This window comes from Lygodium microphyllum, chromosome 1 (genome assembly GCF_053477565.2).
Source record: "Lygodium microphyllum isolate KBCC chromosome 1, Lygodium_microphyllum_v1.1.10, whole genome shotgun sequence".
NCBI lineage: Eukaryota > Viridiplantae > Streptophyta > Polypodiopsida > Schizaeales > Lygodiaceae > Lygodium > Lygodium microphyllum.
The window spans coordinates 82,041,955-82,067,597 of record NC_141135.1 but is presented as its reverse complement, the minus strand read 5'-3'; the positions used below and the strand labels follow the sequence as shown (position 1 = coordinate 82,067,597).

The 25,643-nt window shown below is 44.1% G+C and overlaps 1 protein-coding gene and 1 pseudogene across 1 annotated transcript in view; one reads left to right on the top strand and one right to left on the bottom strand.

The window, feature by feature from the left end:
• LOC148041317 (P-loop containing nucleoside triphosphate hydrolases superfamily protein) overlaps positions 1 to 25,643 on the bottom strand; it is a 117,310-nt gene that overhangs the window by 75,985 nt on the left and 15,682 nt on the right. The window contains exons 2-4 of the mRNA XM_087678907.1: positions 9,333 to 10,067; positions 9,033 to 9,124; positions 8,812 to 8,911 (exon numbers count right to left, since the gene is read on the bottom strand). Coding sequence (XP_087535033.1) covers positions 8,812 to 8,911; positions 9,033 to 9,124; positions 9,333 to 10,067 — 927 coding nt within the window. The remainder of the gene's footprint in view (positions 1 to 8,811; positions 8,912 to 9,032; positions 9,125 to 9,332; positions 10,068 to 25,643) is intronic.
• Positions 22,681 to 22,790, top strand: LOC148041318 (U6 spliceosomal RNA; annotated as a pseudogene).

Here is a 25,643-nt window from a genome sequence, read left to right as displayed (position 1 = left end):
AGCTCACGCTACCAGCCTTAGCTCGCAGCGCGCCCCCAACTCCTCCTACAGCACCAGCAACCTCTAGCACTAACACTAGCACTTTTTGTCATGTGCCCTACATAGCCTCGGTACCACCTGCCCTAGCATCTCCTGTCATAGCGCCACCCCTTGTTCATGCAACACCACTCTATGTTCCTGCAACACCGCCTCATCCTCCATGCCTGCCACTTTCTGGCCAACACCCACGTCCCTGTCTGCCACACCCGCCACCCTTTTGCTGCTGCTCCGAGCAGTCAACCCCAGCAAACCACCAAGCACAAAAGGTAAAAGAAGACATTTATTCATTTTTTTATTTAAAAATTTAAATTCCAACAAGCGGCTTTTTGCTCGGGCAGTTTCATGTGTTGGACACACTCATTGCAGAGATTTCTTGGAAAGCAGGCTAGAAAATTTGGGACTTTTGGGTTTACTACAAACATTGGCACATGTACTACAAGTTTAGTCTGAAATGAAATTGTGCATTTTGGACAACAAATTTTTGGGGCTTTTGCATTGGTTGTGTTGCTGAGCACTTCTTGTGCATTGAACAGCGTGTACATTGGACAGTTTTGACAAAGTATGACACAAATTTGTCAATTACAGCATGGTACATGTTGTAATTTTTTAAAATTTCCAGATTTCCAAGTTGTTTCAGCTTTAGTTCTTGCTTTTGTGTTCTTTGAAGCAATGATATTTAACATGGCTAATCAGGGATAGAGTGATGTATTCACATATATATCCAAGGAGGATAGATTGGATGGCAATAATTATTCTCTCTCGTCTTTTATGATGAAGAATATGCTGATTGCAAAAAATCTTTAGGATTATGTTAGTGGTGAGGAAGTCCGTCCTCCAGTTGCAGCTCCTGCAACACCTCCCACGAGAGGACGTGATGAAAGGCCCGCTGCAGCTCAGCCACTTCCCCAAAGATCAACAACACAAAAGGCTTGGGACACACAGGATGTTCAAGCATTGTCATTGATTGTATTGGCAATTCAGTAGTCTATAATCCCATGCATACGATCTACAGCTTCTTCACAAGAAGCATGGCTCGCACTTGAGCAAATGTTTGCTGGAAAAAATGAGACGCATCTCTTTCTTGAAGAAAGAGCTTGAGAATGTGAAGAAAGACGAAGGTGATGCCATGTAAGATCATCTTAACAAAATTTAGGACTTGTGTGAGCAGTTAATGAATGTAGATGAGTATTATTTGAATGCACAGTTGATCTCTACTACTCTGAATTCTTTGTTTGGCTTTTCATACGAACCTAAATCTCACCATGAGAATTTGTTCGTGGCCACTTCGGCAAAGAAATTCTCCGCAGTCACTTACCTTTCTTCAATTGGTTAGTTTGCTCCTAGAAGAAGAGAAAACAAAAAAGAACAGTGGGGTGGATGTTATAGCTCTGAATAGACTTTTATGGCGAGGCAAAAGGGCAAGGGCAACCAATCTAAAAATGCTCCGCAAAGTTTTAGAAGTTCAAGCACTTCACAAAGCAAGAAGAAATAAGGGGGCACGCAAGCCAAGAAAAGCAAGTGCCACTGCGGTAATAAGCCCGGGTCATTACTGTTGAGCTAAAATATGCATTACTTGCTGATTAGCCTCTTAAACAGCCCCAAAACACACTAAAAATGCTCTTATAGAGTAAAACCCTAAAACGGGGAGCAGTTCGAGAGAGTTCAGTGGAAACCCTAAAACGGGGAGCAGTTCAAGAAAGTTTAGTGGAAACCCTAATTTTTGGGGCACCCTTCCACATCTATAAATAGACAGGCTGCCCCCATTCAACCATCATCCTTGTTTGCAGGTTACACCAGCCCACGCACCCTCTGCTACTATTGGAGTCCAATTTCCAGCCTGCAGCCCGCCTCCCTTTGCTGTCCAGCCATCGTCGACTGCAGCCACCTCATCTTCAGCCTGTCCATTGCTGTAGGCAACAGCTCTCAGCTGCTAGCGACTACTCCAAACTGTCCCAAACTCCTGTTCAGCCTGCTGTCCATCATCTCCAAGGTCAGCCAGACTACGTTTTCAGCATTGCAGACCTTGACACTCTCAGACATTGTTTCAACCTGCTGTTTACAGCAGACTGCACAGTTTCCAGCCCCCGATCGGTGGTACACTGCTGCGTTTACCAGTTTCCAGCCTCCAAACTGCTGCGTTTTGGTGACCAGCCTGCTGCCATTCACTATTCAGCACTCCTACACTCCGACTAGTGGTCACAAACATGGGGTCCGTCTTCGGTGGACGTCACACTCCGACGTTGCTCTGCCCTTGAGCACACTGTACACTCTTACATTCATTTACAGCATTCATTCACTTCAGAGTTGTGTTCTCTCTTTCCCTTCTTCTGTTTGTGTTTGAGTTTTTGTGTTTGAGTTTTGAGTTTTGCGTTTAGGATTTGAGTTTCGCCCTCTGTGTCTGTGTCTATGTCTTTGTGTTTCTGTCGTGGTCGTACATTCTGTGTGTCCTCAGTGCAAACCCTAGCAATCTTCTTAACATGGTATCAGAGCCGATACTCTTGTAAAGAGTATCCTGCAGATATTGTTGAGAGCTAGTCTTTATGCGAGGCACACAATACGACTCGTAACCGAATCACAATGTCCCAGACACCTCCTTCTCCAGTTCCTATGATGTCTTATCAGGTTTCTCCATCATTAGAGGCCCTAAGACGGCATTATGGACTCGGTGAGGAGGACGACACTCCACCTTCACCAGATTTCACTAAGATGACAAAGGAGGACTTTGAGGAGTACTATCGCAACAAGTATGGCAATGTTTACACCCCTACTAGTTTTGCTACCACATCCGGACCGGTTGGTGAGGCTGGTCACCTCTCCGATCATGGAGAACATACGGCATTCGGAACGTCTGGCGATCCATCTTCATCATCTCAGCCAGATCCAATGTCAGATTTATACATTCTTTTGTGTTGCATGAATCAAAACCCTCATCTGTTTCTTCTTTTGAGACACAGGATCCGGATGGCTATGCGTATGTAAACTTCAATAGAGGGGGCTCACGAAGCAGACGAAATTCAGGTACATCTACAGCTTCTGTTTCATTTGAGCATATCACACACACTTTTCACTTCCCTTCCATCCCACCCTCTTCTATATCACACCTTGATCATCTCTCATCATCTTTTCAAAATCTTGGATTACACTCCACATCTGCTTCACACACCCTAGGGGTTAAATCTTCCATCTCCGCTCCTAGCACCTTTTCCTTCTCCACCCCATTCTCTACCTCTTTGCACCATGGTACTTCGTTAGGGAAAATGCCACCCTTTAACACAGTGCCTCTCACCTTTCAGCAAATGAGCACACCCAGAAATCCTAGGTCGACTGTGATGGGCATCCCCCTCACTATCCCCCGTTTCACATCTCCCATGACCACTCATATGCAGGGGTTTCCATCCTCAACTTATGGTGCGTCTTCACACTCTCCTTGGGTTACACCTACGCAAGGATTTCCATCTTCTACTCCCAGTGTTCCCATCCCACCTCCTTGGGTTCCTCATGTGGCTACCATGCCCATGCCTAGTCAGCCCATCCCTACCTATGGATCCACCTTGCACACTACCCGCATGCCTGATGGGCACTCTGGGGCCCATTCCCAAGCGTACTCCACTCCCCCATCCTACCCCCACTACACTTTTTCACACTTTCCATCTCCGAGTACTACCACTCCTGTTGCAACGGCCAAGAATGCCTTCGCGAATAAGACACGTTTTAACAGGTCAAATTTCACTACTTGGTCGAATTTCATGCAACAAGTTTTTAAGTCTCAGGGTCTTTGGGACCTCGTCATTGGTCTGGAGCCTATGTCGGACCCTCGACTAGCTCACCCTGACTACATCCATCAATGCAGAGTCCGCAATGCTACAACCAACGTTGAGCTGATGCAAGGATTGCTTCCTGAGTTTCACTCTCAGTTGCAGCACTGCTTGCTCACGTCAAAGCATTGGAGTCACCTTCTCGACCGCTATGCGGCTCGTGATCGTACTCGGTGCATCAATCTCGACTTTAAGCTTCAAGAGTTCTCTCTTAAGGAAGGGGATGATCTAAAAGTCAAGCTGGCTGACTATAGGCGGTTACTTGCCGAGTTCGCCACTACTGACTCTCCAAAGTCAAATGATAATCCGGTTACATTCTTCTTAAATAAGTTGCCCACAAAATACTTCGATTTCATTCAACACATCATCTCCCAACCTCGATTGCCAACCTTCTATGAGTTTAAGTGGCAGTTCTTGTGTTATGCAAGGCTGCATGATCAAATCCACAAGAAATCCTCATCACAGCCTTATTCAGAGCAGAGGGGTTTGGTTGCCTCTTCTTCAGGAGGGAAAACCACCAGTGGCAAGAACCCGCTAGATGCGAAGGCAAGCCAATCAAAGGGTGACTCCTCTCCCTCAGATGGAACCAAAGAATCAAGACCTATCTGGCAGCAGCTCCCTAAGAAAAACCGGTTTTACACACACTGCCAAAGAGCAGGCCATGTGGACAAGGAGTGTCGCTCCAAGGCCCAAGGTCTTCCACCTAAAAAGCCTCAGCAGACTGCTGCGACTCCACAGTCCAATGGGGCTATACCTTCTGCTCCTACTTCATCTGCTCCTTCAGCACCCGTTGTTGCTACTGGACATGTGGCTCGAGTACAGTCTCAGCAACCCATCTCTTTCACTACCCCTGAGAAACTGGTTGATTGGTTTGCAAGTTCCGATCCCGTTGTACTTCATGTATCTATCTCACCTTCCTCCCCACCTCATCAGGCGTTCCCTTGGCAGAGCCCTGCTATTGGACGTACGCGGTGGTGGCCACCTTCTTAGACTAGCATGTCTCTAGGTCCTTTCGGATACCCTAGGTCAGTCTAGCATTTATTTTTCGCACTCTTAGAGTCAGGCGGCCCATAGGATTTTTGTCTCTATATTTTAAGTCTTCCCTTGCATTTACTCACACACACATACACATTTGCATCTTTACACTTGTTCCTTTAGTTAGCTTTTCATTTTTGTTTTGTTTTGTTTTTGGAGCATCTCACTACTGACCTCTGTGATTGCAGATTTTGATCTCCTTTGCAAGTTTTATTTTCAATGTAGGGCTAACATGCAGGTTTGCCCAGTCCTACCTGGGCTCGAGACTTGGGATGCGCGTCGTTCCTTCATGGTTTCATCATCCTTGGAGTTTTGCTCTTCTACCAGCATGGAGGCTTCCCCTCCCGAGGCGGATCATGCAGCATCTCTCTTGACGCTATCATGGCAGTGACTTCTACCTAGGTCTTCCAGCTGGAATGCTTCCTCCTCCTCTTCATTCCTTATGGTTCTCAACACCACATGAAGACCGACATCAAGCTCCTCTTCCTTCTTCGGCATCTACATCCAGATTGAGAGAGGGTTCCTACCCTTCTTGGTATTCTACAGGCTTCAGCACTTTGTCTTCGACATCCGCTTCTCCCCCCTCCTGTACCTTACCCTTTGCATTGCATGATTTCATCATCTTTGTACTAGGGCGCTTGGGCAAGTGAACAATTTTTCCATGAGGGACACTGTCCAAGTGGCACATGCTGCATGAGCATTCTTCAATACGTAGCATACTTTGCATCTCATTGTGCAGAGCACCACTTGAGCAGATCCTAAGCTGTTTCCACCGATGGCTGTTGTTACCACACCACCATCCTTCTTCATCACATGGATACCTCACCACCTATTTTTCCTCGTAATCGACACCCTGAGTGGATGGGTTAGCTTGTATTGTTTTGTGATGTGTTGGGTATACCCTCCCTACTCCCGTCTTCTGGGTTACTATTACTCAATCGGCCGCATTCCATAAAATTTACCTCACTTATTCAAAAAAAGAAAAAACAACACATAAAGTTCAATGTGGTTCCATCCGCCCTTGTAGGACTTGGTAAGCCACTGGGCTGCCGATGTGCACCCTTTGTCCCATGCCCTGTTCTCTCTGGGGTGACTACTTGGATTTCCTTGGTAAGATAACCATCGCCTTTCTAGTCTTGGTAGGCCACTGGGCACCCAACGTGCACCCTTTGTCTGATGCCTTGGCTGCTTTGGGGTGGGACACCTTAGGGTACATAAACATCACCATGGCTGGCCTAACCTTTCGGCTCAGTTTTGGGCTTGAGAGAGGGTGTTGAGCTAAAATATGCATTACTTGCTGATTAGCCTCTTAAATAGCCCCAAAAAATACTAAAAATGCTCTTTTAGAGTAAAACCCTAAAACGGGGAGCGGTTCAAGAGAATTTAGTGGAAATCCTAAAATGGGGAGCGGTTCAAGAAAGTTTAGTGGAAACCCTAATTTTTGGGGCGCCCTTCCACATCTATAAATAGACAAGCTGCCCCCATTCAACAGCCATCATCCTTGTTTGCAAGTTACACCAGCCCACACACCCTCTGCTGCTATTGGTGGCCAGTTTCCAGCCTGCAGCCCGCTTCCATCTGTTGTCCAGCCATCATTGACTGCAGCCACATCATCTACAGCCTATCCATTGCTGTAGGCGACAACTCTCAGCTGTTGGTGATTGCTCCAAACTGTCCCAGATTGCTATTCAGCCTGTTGTCCATCATCTCCAAGGTCAACTAGCCTGCGTTTCAGCATTGCAAGCCTTGATACTCTCAAACACTGTTTCAACTTGCTGTTTACAACAGATTGTGCACAGTTTCCGGCCCCCGATCAGTGGTACACTATTGCGTTTACCAGTTTCCAGCCTCCAGACTGCTGCGTTTTGGTAACCAGCCTGCTGCCATTCACTATTCAACACTCCTACACTCCAACTGGTAGTCACAAACTTAGGATCCGTCTTCGGTGGACATCACACTCCGACATTGCTCTACCCTTGAGTACACTGTACACTCTTACATTCATTTACAGCATTCATTCACTTTAGAGTTGTGTTCTCTCTCTCCCTTCTTTTGTTTGTGTTTGAATTTTGAGTTTTGCATTTAGGGTTTAAGTTTTGCCCTCTGTGTCTGTGTCTTTGTGTTTCTATCGTGGTCGTACACTCTGTGTGTCCTCAGTGCAAACCCTAGCAGTCTTCTTAACAATTACATCACAGAATATAAGAAGCACATTGCCAAGGAGGAGGAGTCATGGATGTCTATTTCTGATGCACCTTCTATTGCTACAAAGTCCGCATCTTTTGTTGTAGACTCTGACTATTGTTTTTACACTTGCAGTTATGACTCTTCTTGGGCCAATAGAGCATTCAGCTCTATTGAGCATGCTAGCACTTGGTTCTTTGATAGTGGTGCTTCTAAGCACATTACATTCCGCAAGGATTTGATTTTCTTTGCTGTTACAGCTCCTGTTGGCAAGTCTGTGTAGTGTGTACATCATACCCTGTTAAAGGTGTTGGTAAGATTGACTTGAAACCCATTGATGGCTCCACTTTCTGTTTACAAGATACATTATATATGCTAGGAATAAAGAAGAATTTGTTGTTCATTACTTCTTTAGCAAAGTATGGTATGCTGATCACATTTAATGATGACAAACGTATAGTCACAAATAAAGAATTCTTGACTTTGGTTCTAATTGGCCTATTGTGTCATGGACTCTATGAGTAAGATGCCTATTCAATTAATCAGTTAGTCTATTTAGCATCTACTCTTACTCCTGCTATATCACAGGCAGAGTTATGGCATGCTCGCATGGGGCATGTCAACTATAGCAGTTTGATGCTTATATAGCATATTCAAATGTTTGATGGCTTCTCTCTCTTGGAGAGACCTCCTAAGCATATTTGTGAGGGATGCATTTTGGGAAAAATGCATCGATTCTCATTTCCTCGTGATGTTGCTTTTAAGGCAACATCCAAATTACAAATTGTGCATTCGGATGTATGTGGACCTATGTAAACAAAGTCACTGGGTGGATGTTATTATTTCGTCACCTTCATTGATGGCTTTACTCGTTTTTGTTGGGTCTACTCATTGGTGAAAAAGTCACAGGTGTATGATGCATTTTTGGCTTTTGTTGCACTTGCTGAAAATCAATCTGGCTGCAGGATTAAGACTACTAGAAAGTTGTAGAAAACATGTCTCGTCATGGGTCCTCTTTGTGGAGGGGGGGGGGGGATGTTTGTGTGTGGTTGCATATAAGCTGGTCATATAATGAAGCCATTACCAGAAAGTTGTAGAAAACGTGTCTGGTCATGGGTCCTCTTTCAGCAAAGTTGCTGCACTAGACTCAGCCAAGTCCTATGAGTGTCCAGCCGAAGAGTAGCCATCCTAATCACCTCATTCAGCATGCACAGCTGAGTAACACATGGGAACAGTCAAGACTACAATCAAGCAATGGAAGAGCCTCAATCCTGACCCCAGGTAAGCTCCCCAGTGAGTATCTGGGCATACCAGCACCGGCTGCAACGTGCATAGCCAGCTGCCTGGAGTCCCAGGTGTGAGTACCTGTAGTGTGGGGATCCCATAATCTATGGACAGTTGTCACGGCTTGAAGAAGGCCTCTGTCATAAGGGGCACCTAATAAGCATGCACTTCTGAGAAGTACTAGGGAGCTTCAACATTTTCTCAAAAATGTGACGTTTATTTAAAGTAAAGTAATGACAATGAGACAACCATCTACATGCAACAAAACCCATTGCTATCTACAGCATAGCAGAGAGCAAAAAGCATCATGACAAAGATCTGGTCTGTGAAACAGTATCCTGTCAAGAACTGACACAAGCATGAAATGACTCTGCCTTAAACTCTCAAAACTGCAAACCCTTGCAACTACTATAAGCACTCCATGTGGTAGCAACATTCTGCTGGAAAGAAATGTTACCATGAAAGAGACATTTGAAATCGAAACTGCCTTCAAATCTAGAAGTTCACAAAGTCGTTCAGGTGTTGCAATCACAATTTCAGCATCACATGAGCTTAACCTGAAAGATAATGTTCTGAATAAGCAGAATAATCCTTAAAACCAATGAATCAAACTGCCCTCACAAAAACAACTCAGATGTGCTATAAAATGTTTTCATTTTTAAAATGAGAAAGATATACCCTTCAATTTGATGCTGAACAGAAGTCTGTGTGTGTAAGCATATTGAATGCATGCCAAAGGTTGGCTTTAAGAGTTTACAAACTTTTCTGATCTGAAATGAAGGAAAAAACAATTACCTTTCTGAAATCAATATCAATTCATGATCATCCTGAAATCAATATCAATTATCATGACATAATGCATTAAACCTTGCACAACCTATCTGGCTCATTATAGAAAGGAATAAGATCCAAAACAAAAAGCAACCTAACCCATCCCGATGTGGATATCTACAGATTCAGATGAAGTAAAAAGTCTACCTGTAAAGTCCGCTCAGCTGAGTCCACGAGCAATAGTGCTGATGGATTTTGGCAAGCAGTGGTTCCAGACCTTTTTGCAGCAACATGTACAGCAGCTGCCAATGCATACACTGCTTCATAAGGCATTCCAGTCATTATCCCAGTAGCCAATACATCTAATCCAATACCGCAGGCTTCCCAGAATTGCCAGTCGCATTTACTGGCTATTGTATTCTTCCTTTTCTCAGTATTACATTTTAAATCTCCTAAACAAGCCAGATGACCAGCATTGGTAAAAGCACACAAATATGCTTCAAAATCAGTGCCTCCAGCTGTGCTCCATGCCCCATGCTTCTCATAGCACGTTTCAATGCTTGGCCTCCACATAATTCTTCCAGTCTTCACAGATGCACAAACCTCTCCACCTTGCTCCTTCAAATCAATTTTTCCCTCTCCTACTTTTTGTTTTTCGCCTACAATGTTAGATTCACTCTGTCCCAACCTTGGCAAGGGTGCCATGTGCCCAGATTGTCCTTTTGACATCGCAGGCTCATGAATCAAATTGGCAGATGATGTCCTGCCTGAAGCTTTTCCTCCTTTTGCCTTTTTGAAAGAATCGTTATTTGTAATTTTTTCTTCCATTATAGTATCTACTGCTGTATTTGCTTCAAGCTTCCTTTTCTTTCCTTTAAGTAACCTCTTTTGGTAAAGGTCATTGAAAGGATCATCTGGAGTAGGAAGAGAGTAGCACATTCCCTGTGAATAACATTAATAAAATTCATTTGAACAGCCTTGCAAACAATTTTCCATGAAATTTGAAACTGATTACAATCAAGCAAACTGTAAACATACTTGGAAAGTATTGGCATAGAACATGACATTGGAAAAAATAATCATGAGTCAATGAACACACACCACAGACACTTGTAACAAGAAGCTAAGTTTTCTCACAACTTTAGAATCTCACACACCAAATTCCAAATGTACACGTGACTATCCTCCAACATTTTTCCTTTGTTGTTTTTGATGAAGATGTTTTATCTTCACATTGGGGGCATTGCATAAGGTCAAGCACACTGCCCAATCCACAGCAATTTATAGAACCTTAATTTGTAAAAAAGATTAGTTCCGTACACCACCTTCTAGGCAGCCACAAAGTAGCCACGTGCTGTAATCCCAAAGAACCTGCAAAGGTGCATGCAATGAATAAGGAGATGCTGTACCTGAATTGAAAGCATCCCCACTCGGAAGAAAACAGCCCATGACCTACAAGATATGGATGAATAAAATCCATGACATGACCAACCACCTAGAGCAGGTACCACCATCAAATCACTATGTACCTAATAGAGCATAGAAATAGAATAGAATTGTTGGGAAATAGACAAATGACGTATGCTCTAGGAAGAGATGTCTTGAATCCCATAAGCACAGTGAGGAGAGTGGAGCAACCCAACTTCTATAAAGCATTGTACTTGACTATCACTTTCACACAATGATGAATGCAATATCATGATGCTGCATACTTTTAGTTAGTCTCATTGTCATTTTCAATCTCTTACACAAGATTGTGTTTACAAGTCCAAGCTAATCTATCTTGGACACTTGTGTAACATTTGGTCTAGTCATTATCCATGTCACTATGAACTTAGTCTTCATCTTCCAACCTCCATAGCTGCCATGCTCTAGATCCATGCATTTTAACATGGTATCAGAGCTCAACTGAGCATGGCATAACTCACTTCTCTGCTCCCTCAATTCCTTTTAACCTCAGGTCGCCTCAAATCCAGCTCATGGTCTCATTTCTCACTTCCATCTCCGCTTGACCAACCATAGCCAAAACAGTACCTACCTACCTTGGAGCCTCTGGATCTCCAAACCAAGCAATATCTACTGAAGCTTTATTCTAGACATATCCTCTACACCTCAAGGCACTTCTCTGTACCACATCATAACTCAACATTGGCCCCTCTATAAGCCGGCATTGCAGAAATTCATCCTCATGGAGCAAAAGGCCGTGGTTGAGGACTCAACATCAACAACAACAAGAATCGGATTATATGTCATTACTGTAGCAAGACTGGCCATACAGCCAGCAAATGTTTCCACAAGAAAATAGCACAACAAATGTAGAATGATCACCACCAGAACCAGTTCATCAATAAAGAAGAAGAAGAAGATGCTTCCGCTACCATCAACAACTCTGAAAGATTGTTCTAAAGAATTGTATCTTTCCCTTAGTGGATTTGCTTTGTAAAACAAAACCCTTACCGAAGATGTAAAGTTTCAAGCTTTAACTTGACTAGGCTGCCTATGAGCTAGTCTCCCAGACCATGTCACCATGTAGGGGGAGCAAAAGCCAACAAGTGTAGAAACTCATCATTTAAGGGGCAGTGTTGAGAAATAGACAAATGATGTATGCTCCAAGAAGGAATGTCTTGAAAACCATATGCATACTGAGGAGAGTGGAACAATCCAACTTCTATAAAGCATTGTACTTGACTATCACTTTCACACAATGATAAATGCAATATCATGATGCTATGTACTTTCAGTTAGTCTCATTGTCATTTTCAATCTCTTACACAATATTGTGTTTATGAGTCCAAGCTAATCTATCTTGGAACCTAATTCGCTTGTGTAACATTTGGTTTGGTCATTATCCATGTCACTATGAACTTAGTCTTCATCTTCCAACCTCCATAGCTGCCATGCTCTAGATCCATGCATTTTAACAAAAACTAACCACGGATGACTTAAGTGGCTAATATTTGCCAATTGGCTAAAATTTTTTGTATTTTTTTTTTGTGTTTTTAAGATAGAGTAGGCTGAGTTGTAATTTTGAAATTGGACATTCACATGTATTCCTATGGTATAACAAAACTATGTATGTTCATTTTCCATTCATGTGAACATAAAACTCAAGGAAATACATAAGATAGCCAACTCTGGAATAAGGTGCCTATTTAAGGCAGGCAGCCCTCCCTCACACTTAGCATTCATTCAATTTTTCTCTCCTTTGCAAGTGCTACACACTCCATCATCGCTTGATCCAGTGCCCTCACTAATGCTTCAAGTGTGTGCAAGGACTGATTAGTCCTCATTTGTATTCAGCATTCCATTTCAGTTCAGTCCAGATTTCTCCTTCTATTCTCTATGTTTCATCAATCTCTCTTGTGAAAAAATACCTAACGCAAAAACAAAACTAAAGCATATAACAAAGCATAAACTCAAAGGAACATAGTTAGGGTTAGGGTAACACAGAGACAATGAACACAATGAATCTAAATGAATGAATGAATGAATGAATACTGAATATACAATGCTCGTGCAATACTTGGAACTCTTGTGTCTAGAGGACTGAGGAAGAGGTGTTGAGCGGAAGAGCGTATTGTACTCCTGACAAATTCCAAAACGCAGAAAGGCAACCTTCGAGAGTCAAACACCAGCAAACGCAACCACAAAAGGCCGGATCTGATGCAAACAACCAGTAGGAAAGTTGAAACTATAGAGGAGAGAAAACCTGACGACAATTGTATGAAGTAAACACAAATAGTCTAATGGGGAACAAGGTGCAGATTATAGGCGATAACACTTGGATGATGGCAACAGCGCCAGAAGGCCCTAATGACAATCAACACAGCCTGAAGCATGATGCTAGCTAGTAATTGAGGATGAACACCTGGCAACAAGTGCAAATCAAGAAGAGATAGGATCAATAACAAGCGACAACTAGATGCAAGTGATGAAGGGCTGGAGTCAGGCGCCAAATGGTAGCAGACAACAATGGGAAGCTCTAACCACAATGTGCTCCGCGAACAGGGTGTGGACAGCAGAGATACAGGTCCTTAAACCTACAAAAACGAGATTAAAGCTGAATAGAGGGTAACATCCCTATTTATAGAAAGTTTTGGAATCTCATACTATACATCGTTTTAAAACTCTCTCAAACCATGCACCATTTTAAAGATTTAATTAATTAAGCATTTTTTGGGCTATTTAAGAGACTCATTCAACATGTAATGCTTATTTTAGCTCAACATCCCCTCTCAAGCCCAAGAATTAAGCAAGAAAGGAAGCCCAACCCATTGTTTGAATGTATTTTTTTAAATAATATTTTTACCCCAAAGCAGCCAAGACATCAGACAAAGGGTGCACAAAGGCTGCCCACTCGCCCATCAAGACTACAAAGGCGATGATTTTCTTACCAAGAGAGTCCAAGTGGTCACCCTAGAGAGGCAAAGGCATCGGACAAAGAGTACACGGAAACTACCTTATGGCCTGCTAAGTCCTACAAAGGCGAATGGAACCACAATGAACTTTTTTTTTTATATAATCATTGTTTCAAAAAGAAGAGATAGCGATTAATTAAGTAATAGATGAGAGACAAGTAACCAGTCCCAAAGGCTTTCATAAAATAAACAAGCTATCCCTACCACTACTGGGTGTCAATGACAAAGTAATAGGCTAGGGAAATGTACAACAAATATGGAGAATATGTGAAAAGGATGTGTAAAAAGAAAGCTAGCAAGACTAACCAAGCCAAGGGAGACTGTCATGCACAATGCTACAAGGCTAGTGGATCCTGAGTCAACCACTCAAAAGAACCAAAAAGGGGGATAAATGGATACAAATGCATGTTTATAGAACAGAATGGCAATGCACTGGAGTTATGCAAAAGGCAATGTATGTGTGATCAAATTCATGCAAAATGCTATGCAACAATGCTACTTAGATAGTGTCCTCGCAAGGGAATTGTTCCCTTGCCCAAGTGCCCTTTTACAATCATGTCATCCTAACATGCAGATGAAGATACAATGTTCAAGAATCAAAATGCTTTAATAATACAGTGACTCAGTTAAAATCTGAAAGCATCATCACTATCACTATCAAAAGAAAAAGTCACCCCCTCTCAAACTAGAAGGAAAAGATAGAGGGAATCACCCTCTCCCTAATAATTCGAAAAAGTAGAAAAGGGTATACCCAAGCTGATCCTAAGTAACAAATAGTGCAACACCAACTGATTGACCACCGCCTTGGTCACTATGTCTGCAAAATTATCGAAAGAAGACACAAACTCCATGTGCATGATATCTAGCTCAACCTACTCTCTGGTAAAGTGAAAGTGGACCCCCACATGCCGTGTCTATGGTGCGATGATCGGAATTGCCCACAAAGGCAATGGCACTCTAGTTGTTACAGTAGACAACAGTAGGAGAGTCGCATGGAAAGTGTAGCGCCACAAATAAGCTCCTCAAGTAGATCGCCTCCATAGTAACATTAAAGAGAGCCCGATACTCAATCTCCACCATGGAAGCCAACACCGTCTCTTGCTTACAGCTGGCCCAACAAATAAGGGTTGTGTCCAAGGTAAAGAGGTAGCCACCATGGAAACGTAGAGTATCAAGATCTCCAGCCCAATCAAAGTCAATGTACCCCTACTACAAATATAAACCAAATCCATAAGTTAGGCCATAAGAATAGGTACACCACAAATATCTCAAAACATACAAACAAGCAATCCAATGTGATATCATGGGTGCATTAAAATACTGACTAAGCAAACTAACAGAATAAGTTAAATCTGGCCTAGTGTGAATCAACCAAAGAAAGACGGATAGTGGGATCAAGAGGCGTGGCCACAGAGGCCAGTTCTGATCCATGTAATCTCGGTCCACTAACTCAAGAGCGTACTTCTACTATGAGACAAAAATATAACCCTTAGATTGAACTACCTTCATCCCTAAAAAATAAGACAACAAATCAAGATCTATCATCTCAAAAGTCGAGCAAAGCTGGGCCTTTATCTCTACTATGGCAGCAGAATCTAATCTTGTGATAAGTAAATCATCTACATACAACACGATGTAGTTGATCCCCTCTGAAGTAGTATGCACATATAAGTTCAGGTCATAAGAGATAAAATGGTATCCATGAGTCCTAAGGAACTCATCCATCCTCTAGAACCAAGACCATGATACTTGCTTCAATCCATAAAGAGCTTTTCACAAGCAAAAGATCTTATCTTTCTAGTCAACAAAAGAAAATTCAGATAGCTACTCCACATAGACTTCCTCCTTCAAATAAGCATTCAAAAAAGCGCTTTTGACGTCCATCTAATAGGTTGGCCTGTTAAGAAACCACTTCTTCAATTTACCGTTCATTTAGGATTTCACACTGACAGCCCTAAAAAGGGCCGGTGTCCACATTTTGGCCACTTTTTCAGTGGACACCCACACAAAGGTGCACCATCCTAGATAGCTTATGCCTATAAATGGGCAATCACTTCATTCATTCTTCACCTCTCTCTTCAATCATCCTTCACCATCTTCTTCAGTCACCACCACTTCCCTTCTCTCTCCAACCTCTTCCACTGCCCTCATAACTAGGACATTGCGGTTCGTGACTCATGGCTGCCTTCACCCTTCTTATTTTGCCTCGAGTCTCCTATTCCATCATCAAGCCTTGCGTTTGGAGCATCTTTCACTTGGTATCACCATCATCTGCTTGGCATCAGTACTCTTCTCCTTCAGGCTCCACCTTCACCTGTACTTTTTAGTTTAGAGGCCTTCTCCTTACTTGGCATCATCATCTCCAACTTGGTGTTAGCATCCTAGCCGTTTGGCAAGAGTCTACATCACGAAGCGTGAGTGATTTCATTTCTCGTCTATCACAGGGACTGTCGCGACTTGCGTTTTTGCAGCTTGGCTCCTCCTCCATCACTGGCATCACTCGTTTATCACAGAGGCTACTAGGACCTACGTTTTTGCAGCCCGGCTCATCCTCCATCATCTGCCGTCATCATTATCCACCTGGCATCAACATCTAGGCTGCTCCCCCTGTGTTTGATAGCTCCAACACTCTGGGATTTGCATTTTGCTACCCAGGTCACTCCCTGGTATCAAAGGACTGTGGTTCACTTTCTCGACAACCAATGATCATCTTCCACATCTCCAACGGCATCAGAGGACTATGGTTCGCTCCCTCAACAACTATCTTTTACCTTCCAATGATTACTTCAGTAGCCCACTACCCAGAGAATTGCGTTTTGCTCCCTTCATTGTGCAAATTTTCCACGTGCTACTGCTTGATTCAGACAGGACAATGCAGTTCTCTTCTGAGCTTAGGCTCTGCTATATCAACTTTTCTTCTCATAGCATGATTTAGTGCATCATCACCATGTTCTTGTGTTTTTTAAGTTTCACTTCTCTCTCAGTGTTTGCCGTACACATTGTGTTACATCCCGCAAACCCTACTGTCTCTCTACACTGTCGCTTATTTTGACATGGTATCAAAGTATACCTATTATTTTGGCATGGTATCAGAGCACACGAGCTTTGAGAGCTAAAGACCCTATTCATCAAAGAAGGCAAAGACAAATTGTGGGTTCTGCATCATCTATTGATTTTTCCCTTCATTTTTACTACATCCCCAAGAGACAAATATACTCTTCTCTTCCTCTCCCATCCACCCACCTTTTTACACGTCAACACTCCAGTGTTATGACTTCTCCAAGCCAATGGACAGACCCCTAGGTGCTTCTCTTCCTGTATCACCGGAATCCCCACCGGTGCTTGCCAATGTGGACCTTTGCTCCCTACCTTGCCAGAGTATATGCATCTATCCCCAAGCACTCACTATGCCACCTCTCCCTTCTTGACCATAGAGTTTATTCTGCACTAGCTTTCAATTTTTTATGCTCAAGGCAGTAAGACGCATCTAATGCACACTAAGCCCTTTCAAGCCACAAGAGGATTGATTGGTACCACAGCCTCCTCGCAACCGCTACAATGCGCTATGCAGGTTGCTTCTACTTCTTCTAGAAATCCAAGAATGCCACCTCAACAACCCGCAGTTCTACAATTTGCTCCCCCAAGAGACAATGATTGTTGGATATTGTCCCCTCAGCAATCCGCTCCTTCGAGAGACAATGATTGTTTGACCCCTTCTATCACTTCGACTTCGCAGTCCGATTTCTTTTGTTCATTAAATGCAAATGAAGAAATAGATGTATCACCAAAATCATATTATACTTGGTATAGATAGTTCTTTTATCATGAGCATCTCTGATATCTTACAAAAAAAAGGGAGTAAAATCAAAAGATTGAGAAGCATCATGCCTACATAATATGGGAGTGAATGAAGGTGGAGTAAAAAATGGCTTGTACTCCATGCCAATTTTCACGTAAGGGTGATCGATCCTTTGTGAAACTTTTGTCCTTCCTGCAAAATCATTAGATTGGTGCACCGAATCTAAAAGAAACAACTCAATTTTACCTTCAATCTGTTATTGAGCTTGATACATAAGAATGAGATCGTATTCGGCTCGTATGATCTCATATGGTCTGTGGACTCCATGATAGTCCAACAGCCCGACCATATCAGATGGAGGAGCAAGCTTCACTCCATGATAGTCCAACAGCCCGACCATATCAGATGGAGGAGCAAGCTGTGAAGTCCACTCCGTCATGTGTCTCAATGTGCTAGGCTCAAGAGCATCATAATGATGTGGTGAATTTGTGTTCAAAGTCACCTTTTCCTCTTGTTGTTCTTGCTTCTTATGAAGGGCTTCATGATCAAAAGCTAAGATAAGGTTCCATGAAAGAGAACCTTGCTCTTATATCATGTGAAGAAATACCCTAATGTAAAAGCATAAACTAAAGCACACGACAAAGCATAAACTTAGAAGAACATAGTAAGGATCAAGGTAACACAAAGACAATGAACATAGTGAATCTGAATGAATGTATAAATATTGAATACACAATGCTCGTGCAACAAATAAACCATGCAAGAAAGAAAACTGTAACCCAAACTTTCATGTCTAGAGGACCAAGGCAAAGGTGCTAAGTAGAGAGTGTGTCATACTCCTGACAAATCCCAAAATGCAACAAAGGCAGCCTTCAAGAGTCAAACACCAACAAACGCAAACAATAGAAGAGAGAAAACTTGGCAACAACTGTAGGAAGCAAGCACAAACAATTTGGTGTTGGCGTAGATGACAATCTGGATGACCTCGCACAGGAGAGATATTAAATGCAGGAAGTCTGAAGTAGGCAACCACACCTAGATGATAGCAACAGCTCCAAAAGGCCTTGGTAGCAATAACTACAACTTGAAGGATGATGCCAATAGCTAAGGATGAACACCTAGCAGCAAATGCAAAATCAAGAGGAGATACAATCAACAAAGCGACAATTGGATGTGAGTGACGGAGGCTGGCATCAAGTGCCAAATGGGAGCAATCAGCAATGGGAAGCTCTAACCGTGTGATCCTTTGTAAACGAGGTGTAGGCAACAAAGACATGGCTCCTGAAACCTGCAAAAGCGAGATTGAGGCTAGTTTCAAGACCTCATACCACGCACCATTTTAAAATTCTCTAGAATCGTATACCATTTTAGGGATTTAATTAACTAAGCATTTTTGGGACTGTTTAAGAGGCTAATTCAGCATGTAATGCTTATTTTAGCTCAACATTTCTCGTCCCTTCTCTCTCTATGTTCATGTTCTTCTATAGTGCAATCTCACATCTACTTTGCTTGCAACGTCTCTCTTCTGTTGAATATGGAGCTCACCAAGATGAACCAACAAGCTATGGCAAATGGAACTCCATGGAGGGGTGGGTGGGTGTGTGTGTGTGTGTGCGTGCGCGCGTGTATATGAGAGAGAGAGAGAGAGAGAGAGAGAACTCTTGCAAGTACACACAAACTGAAACATAGATTAATAATTATGGATGAGATATGAGAGATGAAAGTACAATTGACAGAGATATGAGAGATGAAAGTACAAGTGACAAGGCCTCAATATATAGGATGAGATATCCATCTACACCTTTAACCCTCATTTAATATTAAGTGATGTAAAAGGTGTTCACACCTAAACACACGATAATGTGTGTTCACATATAGGGATAAATAAACCTAACAAACCCCCCTTCGGGTCATGGGTGACTGAACCCGTAACACGAAACATACGAAAAAGGAAAAAGGAAAGGTCTTACCTCAAAGAGACACTGTCTAATCCCGTACTATGATTCTGGAAAGGAGATACATAAGTGGGAGGTGACATGGTCTACTGACAAGCTCAGGGATCCTAAGTAAGACATGGTTCAAAGTATATGTGCATAGCTCAAAGGCTGATAAAAAACCAGCGTGGCTTAAAGGCACTGGACATATAACTAGAGGCCAAATACATGGGTATAACTTTTGGGATAAACTCAAAGATCACACGGGAAGTGATTATAATCCCCCTTGAAATATAGCTCGTAATAGATGCGTAAAAGGAAACTACAAATCGTTTTGGATAAAAATCTAGGTAGAGTACTGTCAGAGTGCAGCAGTGCGGAAGCGTAGGACTGAGAGAGAGAGAATGCAGAGAGAAGAGAGAGAAAGAGACAATGGAAGATGAAGATCTGCTGTATAAAGTGTGCTGTATACAAAGATATGCAGATATGTACACGGGCGCAGTGCGCTGGACTGCGTGTCTCCACCTGGACGATGCAACCTACTGTTCACCTCGAAGTCTGCTGTAGTCTGCACTGTCTCCTGTCAGAAATCTGCGAACAGAGACAGAATCTGCGCGAGCCACTAGCCTGTAATCTGCAAGCAAAAGAATGTCTCCAAAAGGCTCAAAACTCAGCTACAAATAGCCAGAATCAGGGCACCAAATAACTGCCTATCGACTGCATTAAATGCAGCCGACTGTACTGTACCAGGTCGGACTGCCACGTGGCAGTCTGACTGTACAGCGTGGATACAGTCCGACCAGGCAACTGATCTCTAACACCCCCTCTCAGAGCTTGGGCGGGGCAGAAGCCTGAGGGATCTGAAATGTCTCCGAAGTAGAGCCTAGGAAAGTGCCTTCGTAAACAAATCTGCAAGATTGTTATCCGTCTTGTAGTACTCCACGGTGATGGTTTCATCCAGAAGCTACTCTCTGATAAAATGGTACTGAATCTCTATGTGCTTCGTCTAGGCATGGAAAACAGGATTCCGTGCCAAAGCAATGCAACTCTCATTGTCGCATTGCAGCAAAGTAGGAAGAGTCTGGGGGCAGCCAAGCTCCTCCAATAATCTACAAAGCCACACAGCCTCACATGTGGTGGAAGATGCGGCCCGATACTCCGCCTCAGTAGACGAAAGGGCTACCGTGGGCTGCTTCTTGCTACTCCATGAGAGAACACCTGCACCCAAGGTAAAACAGTAACCTGTAGTAGACCGCATGTGGTCCACATCACCGGCCCAATCGGAGTCGCTCCAACCTGCAAGAACAAGATCTGAACCACCTGTGCCTGCGGGATAATGAATCCCTAAATCAAACGTCCCCCTCAAATACCGAAGTATCTTTTGAGCAGCCTGTCAATGCACGTTCACTCATAAACCTTGCCAAGAGCCCAACAACAAAACAAAGATCAACACGAGTGTTGAGGAGCCAAATCAATGATCCAATCAACTGACGATAGCGGGAAGCATCCGCCATGGGAGAAGCTGAATGGAAAGTGGCCTTCCAGTTCGAATCCATAGGAGTAGAAAGGGTCCGACAATCCTCCATCGCAAAAGAAACCAAGAGCTCTTGTACATATCTCTACTGAGAGATGAAGATCCCCCTTTGAGACTAATAAATCTCATGGCCCAAAAAGAAATGGAGTAGACCCAAGTCCGTCATCTCGAACGTCCGATGTAAAGCTGCCTTCGTCTCTTGGACCTTCTGTGAATGATCACCTGTGACAATCAAATCATCAACATACAACACAAAACGCACACAACGAGCCTCGGAAGTACGCACACAACGAGCCTCGGAAGTGTGTACATAAAGCTGGGATCGGCCTTAGAACGCCGATATCCCAACTGTGACTGAAGGAACAAATCAATCTTCTCGTTCCATGCACGCGGAGCCTGCTTGAGGTCATACAAGGCCTTCTTTAACCTGTAGACTTTCCCATCTGAAGATCCAAAGCCAAGAGGCTGCTCTACGTAGATCTCCTCCTTCAGATCACCATTGAGGAAGGCCGACTTCACATCCAACTGGTAGACAGGCCATCTCCTATGGCCAGCCAAGGCAAGAACAGCTCGAATAGTCGCCATACAAGCAGTGGGGGCAACAGTATCATGACAATCAATCCCTGGGCGCTGTGCCAAACCTTTAGTAACAAGGCGAGCCTTGTGCTTGTCCAAAGAACCATCGCTAAGGTACTTGGTCTTGAAGACCCATTTGACTCCAATCACCTTCTTATTCGAGGGGTGTGGCACGAGTGACCAAGTGCCATTCCTCTCAATAGCCTCCAACTCGGCTTCCATAGCTTTCTTCCATGGTGCGGACTGTAAAGCCTCCTTCACGGAGGTGGGCTCTCGATCCTGCATAACACGGGTCATCAAACAATAGTTAGAGCAAACAAGCTCCATAGAATGTACCTGGTGCCTCCGTGACCGCCGCGGACCATCCTGCGGTCCCCACTCCTCAGGAACCCCCTCGATCCCTAAATCACGGAGTGTGTCACGGGCCCAACGAGGAGGAGGCCGGACCTCTTCTCGTCTCTCTCCATCAGCTGAAGACTCTCGGATATCCACCGGTGGTAACTCCTCGGGGGTGACCGGTGGAACAGTAGACTCTGTATCAGAAACAGAATCTGAATCAAAAGACGCGGGCTCTAAAGGAACTGTAGCGGGAGCCCAACTCTCCCCTGGATCTCCAAGAACGGGATGCTCCTCACCCGCTGGTATGGCCGAAACCTCCACAAACCAAACATCTCGACTGGTGTACACATCCCGCTTGACGGGATCATACAAATGATAGCCTTGGGACTGGGAGCTGTAGCCAACAAATACCTGTCTTCGGGAAGCTGCTTCAAATTTATCACGATGAGCCTTGGAAATGTGAACATAGGCATCACACCCAAAGACCCTAAAATAAGAAACATCGGGCTTAGTCCCAAAGTAAGCCTCAAAAGGTGTCATCCCATCAACGGCCGAAGTGGGGGATTGGTTAAGGATGTGGACTGCAATAGCCACAGCCTCGGCCCACAGAAACTGAGGTGTCTGTCGGTGCTCCATCATGGTGCACACCATCTCGATCACACTGCGGTTCTTCCGTTCAAGAATGCCATTTTCTTGAGAAGTGTTGGTATGAGCAAACTCCTGGTGAATACCTTTATCTGCACAAAAACGAGCGAACTCATTAGAAACAAAGTCACCACCCTTGTCGGATCACAAGGTCTTCAATCTCCGGCCTGATCAGTTCTGTCACAACTCTATAGAAACAAAATTTGTATCATTTTTCATTAATTTGTCTATATAATGATTTATTAAATTTATTTCCTTTGCACTAATTAGATATAAAGAAAAGTGCATTGGAGCCGGCCACTGATGAGTGGTCACAGGTTATGGTGGAGACATCTGATAAAATTGGAACGATATAGAGAAGATTAGCATGGCCCCTGCGCAAGGATGATACGCATAAATCGAGAAATTGTCCAAATTTAATAAATCATTATATAGACAAATTAATGAAAAATGATACAAATTCTATTTGTATAGAGTTGTGACAAGTTCTCCTCAAAGAGAAGCCAATCCTTGAAGTGGGAGAAAGCTTCTGACTTCAATGCCAAGAAATAGACCCATGTCATCCTCTTGTAGTCATCTACGATCAACATGAAGTATGAGCTCCCTCGCAAGGACCCGTTGATTATAGGGCCACAAAGATCCGTAGATACAAGCTCCATCGGTGAAGTAGACTGCCGCGAAGCTTTGTGGGGAATGGCATCCGTATGTTGCTTCCCACGAATGCAGGAGACACATGGCTGCTGGCTCACCACTATGTCCGGCAGCCCTCGAACAAGCTGTCCACGTGACGCCCTCCGAAGATAATCATAGTTGAGGTGACCAAACCGAGCATGCCATAGCTCTAACTGTGTCTGAGAGGTAAGAAGAAGAGTAGAGAGGGCGATGGAAGACTACAATTTGTAGATGCCGTTTTCCTCATATCCAGATGAGAGAACCTTCCTAGACCCACGATCAAGGACTCGCACCAAATCGCTGCCAAACTCCACCAAAAGTCTAAGGGAGCAAATCATATGAACTGACAGTAGATGATACCCTAAACCTGGTACATGCAAGACCTCTGAGGTATGGGTACTACCACGTCCATCTGGAATAAGCTGCATCTCACCCCGACCTGCAATAGACACTGAAGAGCTATCTCCAATGAGAATCTACCCACGCGAAAGTTGCAACTGGGCAACACCATCTGCACCACTGTCAACAATCCACTCTCGAGCGTGGGGAGCTGTCATCGCAATATCAAAAGCATTCGATGTAGAGTCCTCAATGACACCTAGATGAAGAAATGCAACTGATGAGGGTGCAGTCACCGCTCCAGAATCCTTCGTGTCCTTCTTGTTGGTGTCCTTCTTGTCTTTGTCAGCGCAATCCTTCTTCCAATGGCTAGTCTTTCCACAAATATGGCATGTGGATTCTTTATCCTTGTCCTTGTCCTTCTTTGACTTGTTATCCCCCTTCTTCTTCTTTTGGTCCTTCCCCTTCTTCTGAGAGGCTTGACCTGTCAGTGCCTCCGACTTGGAAGCATTCTGTCCCTTTAGTTGTTCCTCTTGGTCCAAGACCATAGGAACCAACTCTTCCCACCGAAGAGTGGACTCTCGCCCCGAAGCAATAAGGACGGAGTAGAAAGCACCGAATCGTGGCGGCAACTGGGACAAGAGTGTGATCGCCATGTCTTCGGAGGAAATCGGCTTCTCCGCATTTTGAACCTGCATCTGAAGCTGTCTAAGCTTGTTGATGTGCTCCCGCAACGAAGAAGACTTGTTCACGAACAAGGTCTGCATCTGAACCTCCAAAGAAACCCGCTTCATAAGGGTCATCCGGTTATACATCTGATCAAGCTCCAGCCATATCTCCCGAGCCACCATCAAGTACTCGATGTGAGCTATCACGGCTGTAGTACAAGACAAAAAAAGAAAGGAACGAATCCTGGCATTCAGTTTGTCCCAGTGAGACTGTGCCTTGGCTAACTCCGCACGAGCATCGGAAGAGAGTTTAGACTCATCTCTCACCAAAGGCCGGTCGATCTCCTGTACAAGCTCCGCCAAATCGTAGGACTCAAGGATGGCCAACATCATTACGCGCTAGATGCGGTAATTGTCGTCATCGAGCTTGTGATCTGTGGGAAGAGCCGGTAAGACAGGCACCTTCCGGTCCATAATCGTCTGGAACTCCAAGTCAATCTCTGTAGACATCTTCACTTGGAATGCCTTCACAAACGCAAAAGCAGCCCCCTCTGACTGTGAAAACGCAGCCTGCTAGGGCTCTTCCGCGTCCCGAAACTTCTTCACCCGCCGGAGGCGATAAAAAAGCAAAACCTGCACTTGAAAGCTGAAAACTCAAACTTCCTCCCGTCAAACAGCAGCAAATCCACCACTTGGACTCCTTTCCCACGCACCCACGCTCGCTTCAGCCTTGTTCCGAGGCGCAGCCCTCCTGGCTGCCCTCAAATGCTGAAAATGCAGCCTTGTGTCGCGATAGAAACTCCTCTTCAGGTTGGTTCTGCACTCAATCAGCCCTTCTACACTGCTCTGATACCATGTCAGAGTGCAGCGGTGCGGAAGCGTAGGACTGAGAGAGAGAGAACGCAGAGAGAAGAGAGAGAAAGAGACAGTGGAAGATGAAGATCTGCTGTATAAAGTGTGCTGTATACAAAGATATGCAGATATGTACACGGGCGCAGTGCGCTGGACTGCGTGTCTCCACCTCGACGATGCAACCTGCTATTCACCTCAAAGTCCGCTTCAGTCTGCACTGTCTCCTGTCAGAAATTTGCGAACAGAGACGGAATCTGCGCGAGCCACCAACCTGTAATCTGCGAGCAGAAGAATGTGTCCAGAAGGCTGAAAACTCGACTTAAAATAGCTAGAATCAGGGCACCAAATAACTGCCTGTCGTACCAGGTTGGACTGCCACGTGGCAGTCCAACTGTACAGTCCGACTGTACAGCCTGGATACAGTCCAACCAGGTGACTTATCTCTAACAAGTACCCACACAGTAAGTGTTTGGAAAGGTCTGAACACATGCATCGCACTTGTCTAGAACAAACTTCTTATTCTTCTTCTTCAAGCTTCAGCTTCTTCTCCAATTGTTGCTGCTGCTGTATTATGAACAGCATGTCATGGAGTGTACACATAGGCTACTGCTTCACCAGGACAGATCACATGGCATGTTCTTATATCACTATTGGGTATGGAGCTCACGAAGATGGACCAGTAGTTTGGTGAATGGAACTTCATGAGAGAGAGAGAGAGAGAGAGAGAGAGAGAGAGAGAGAG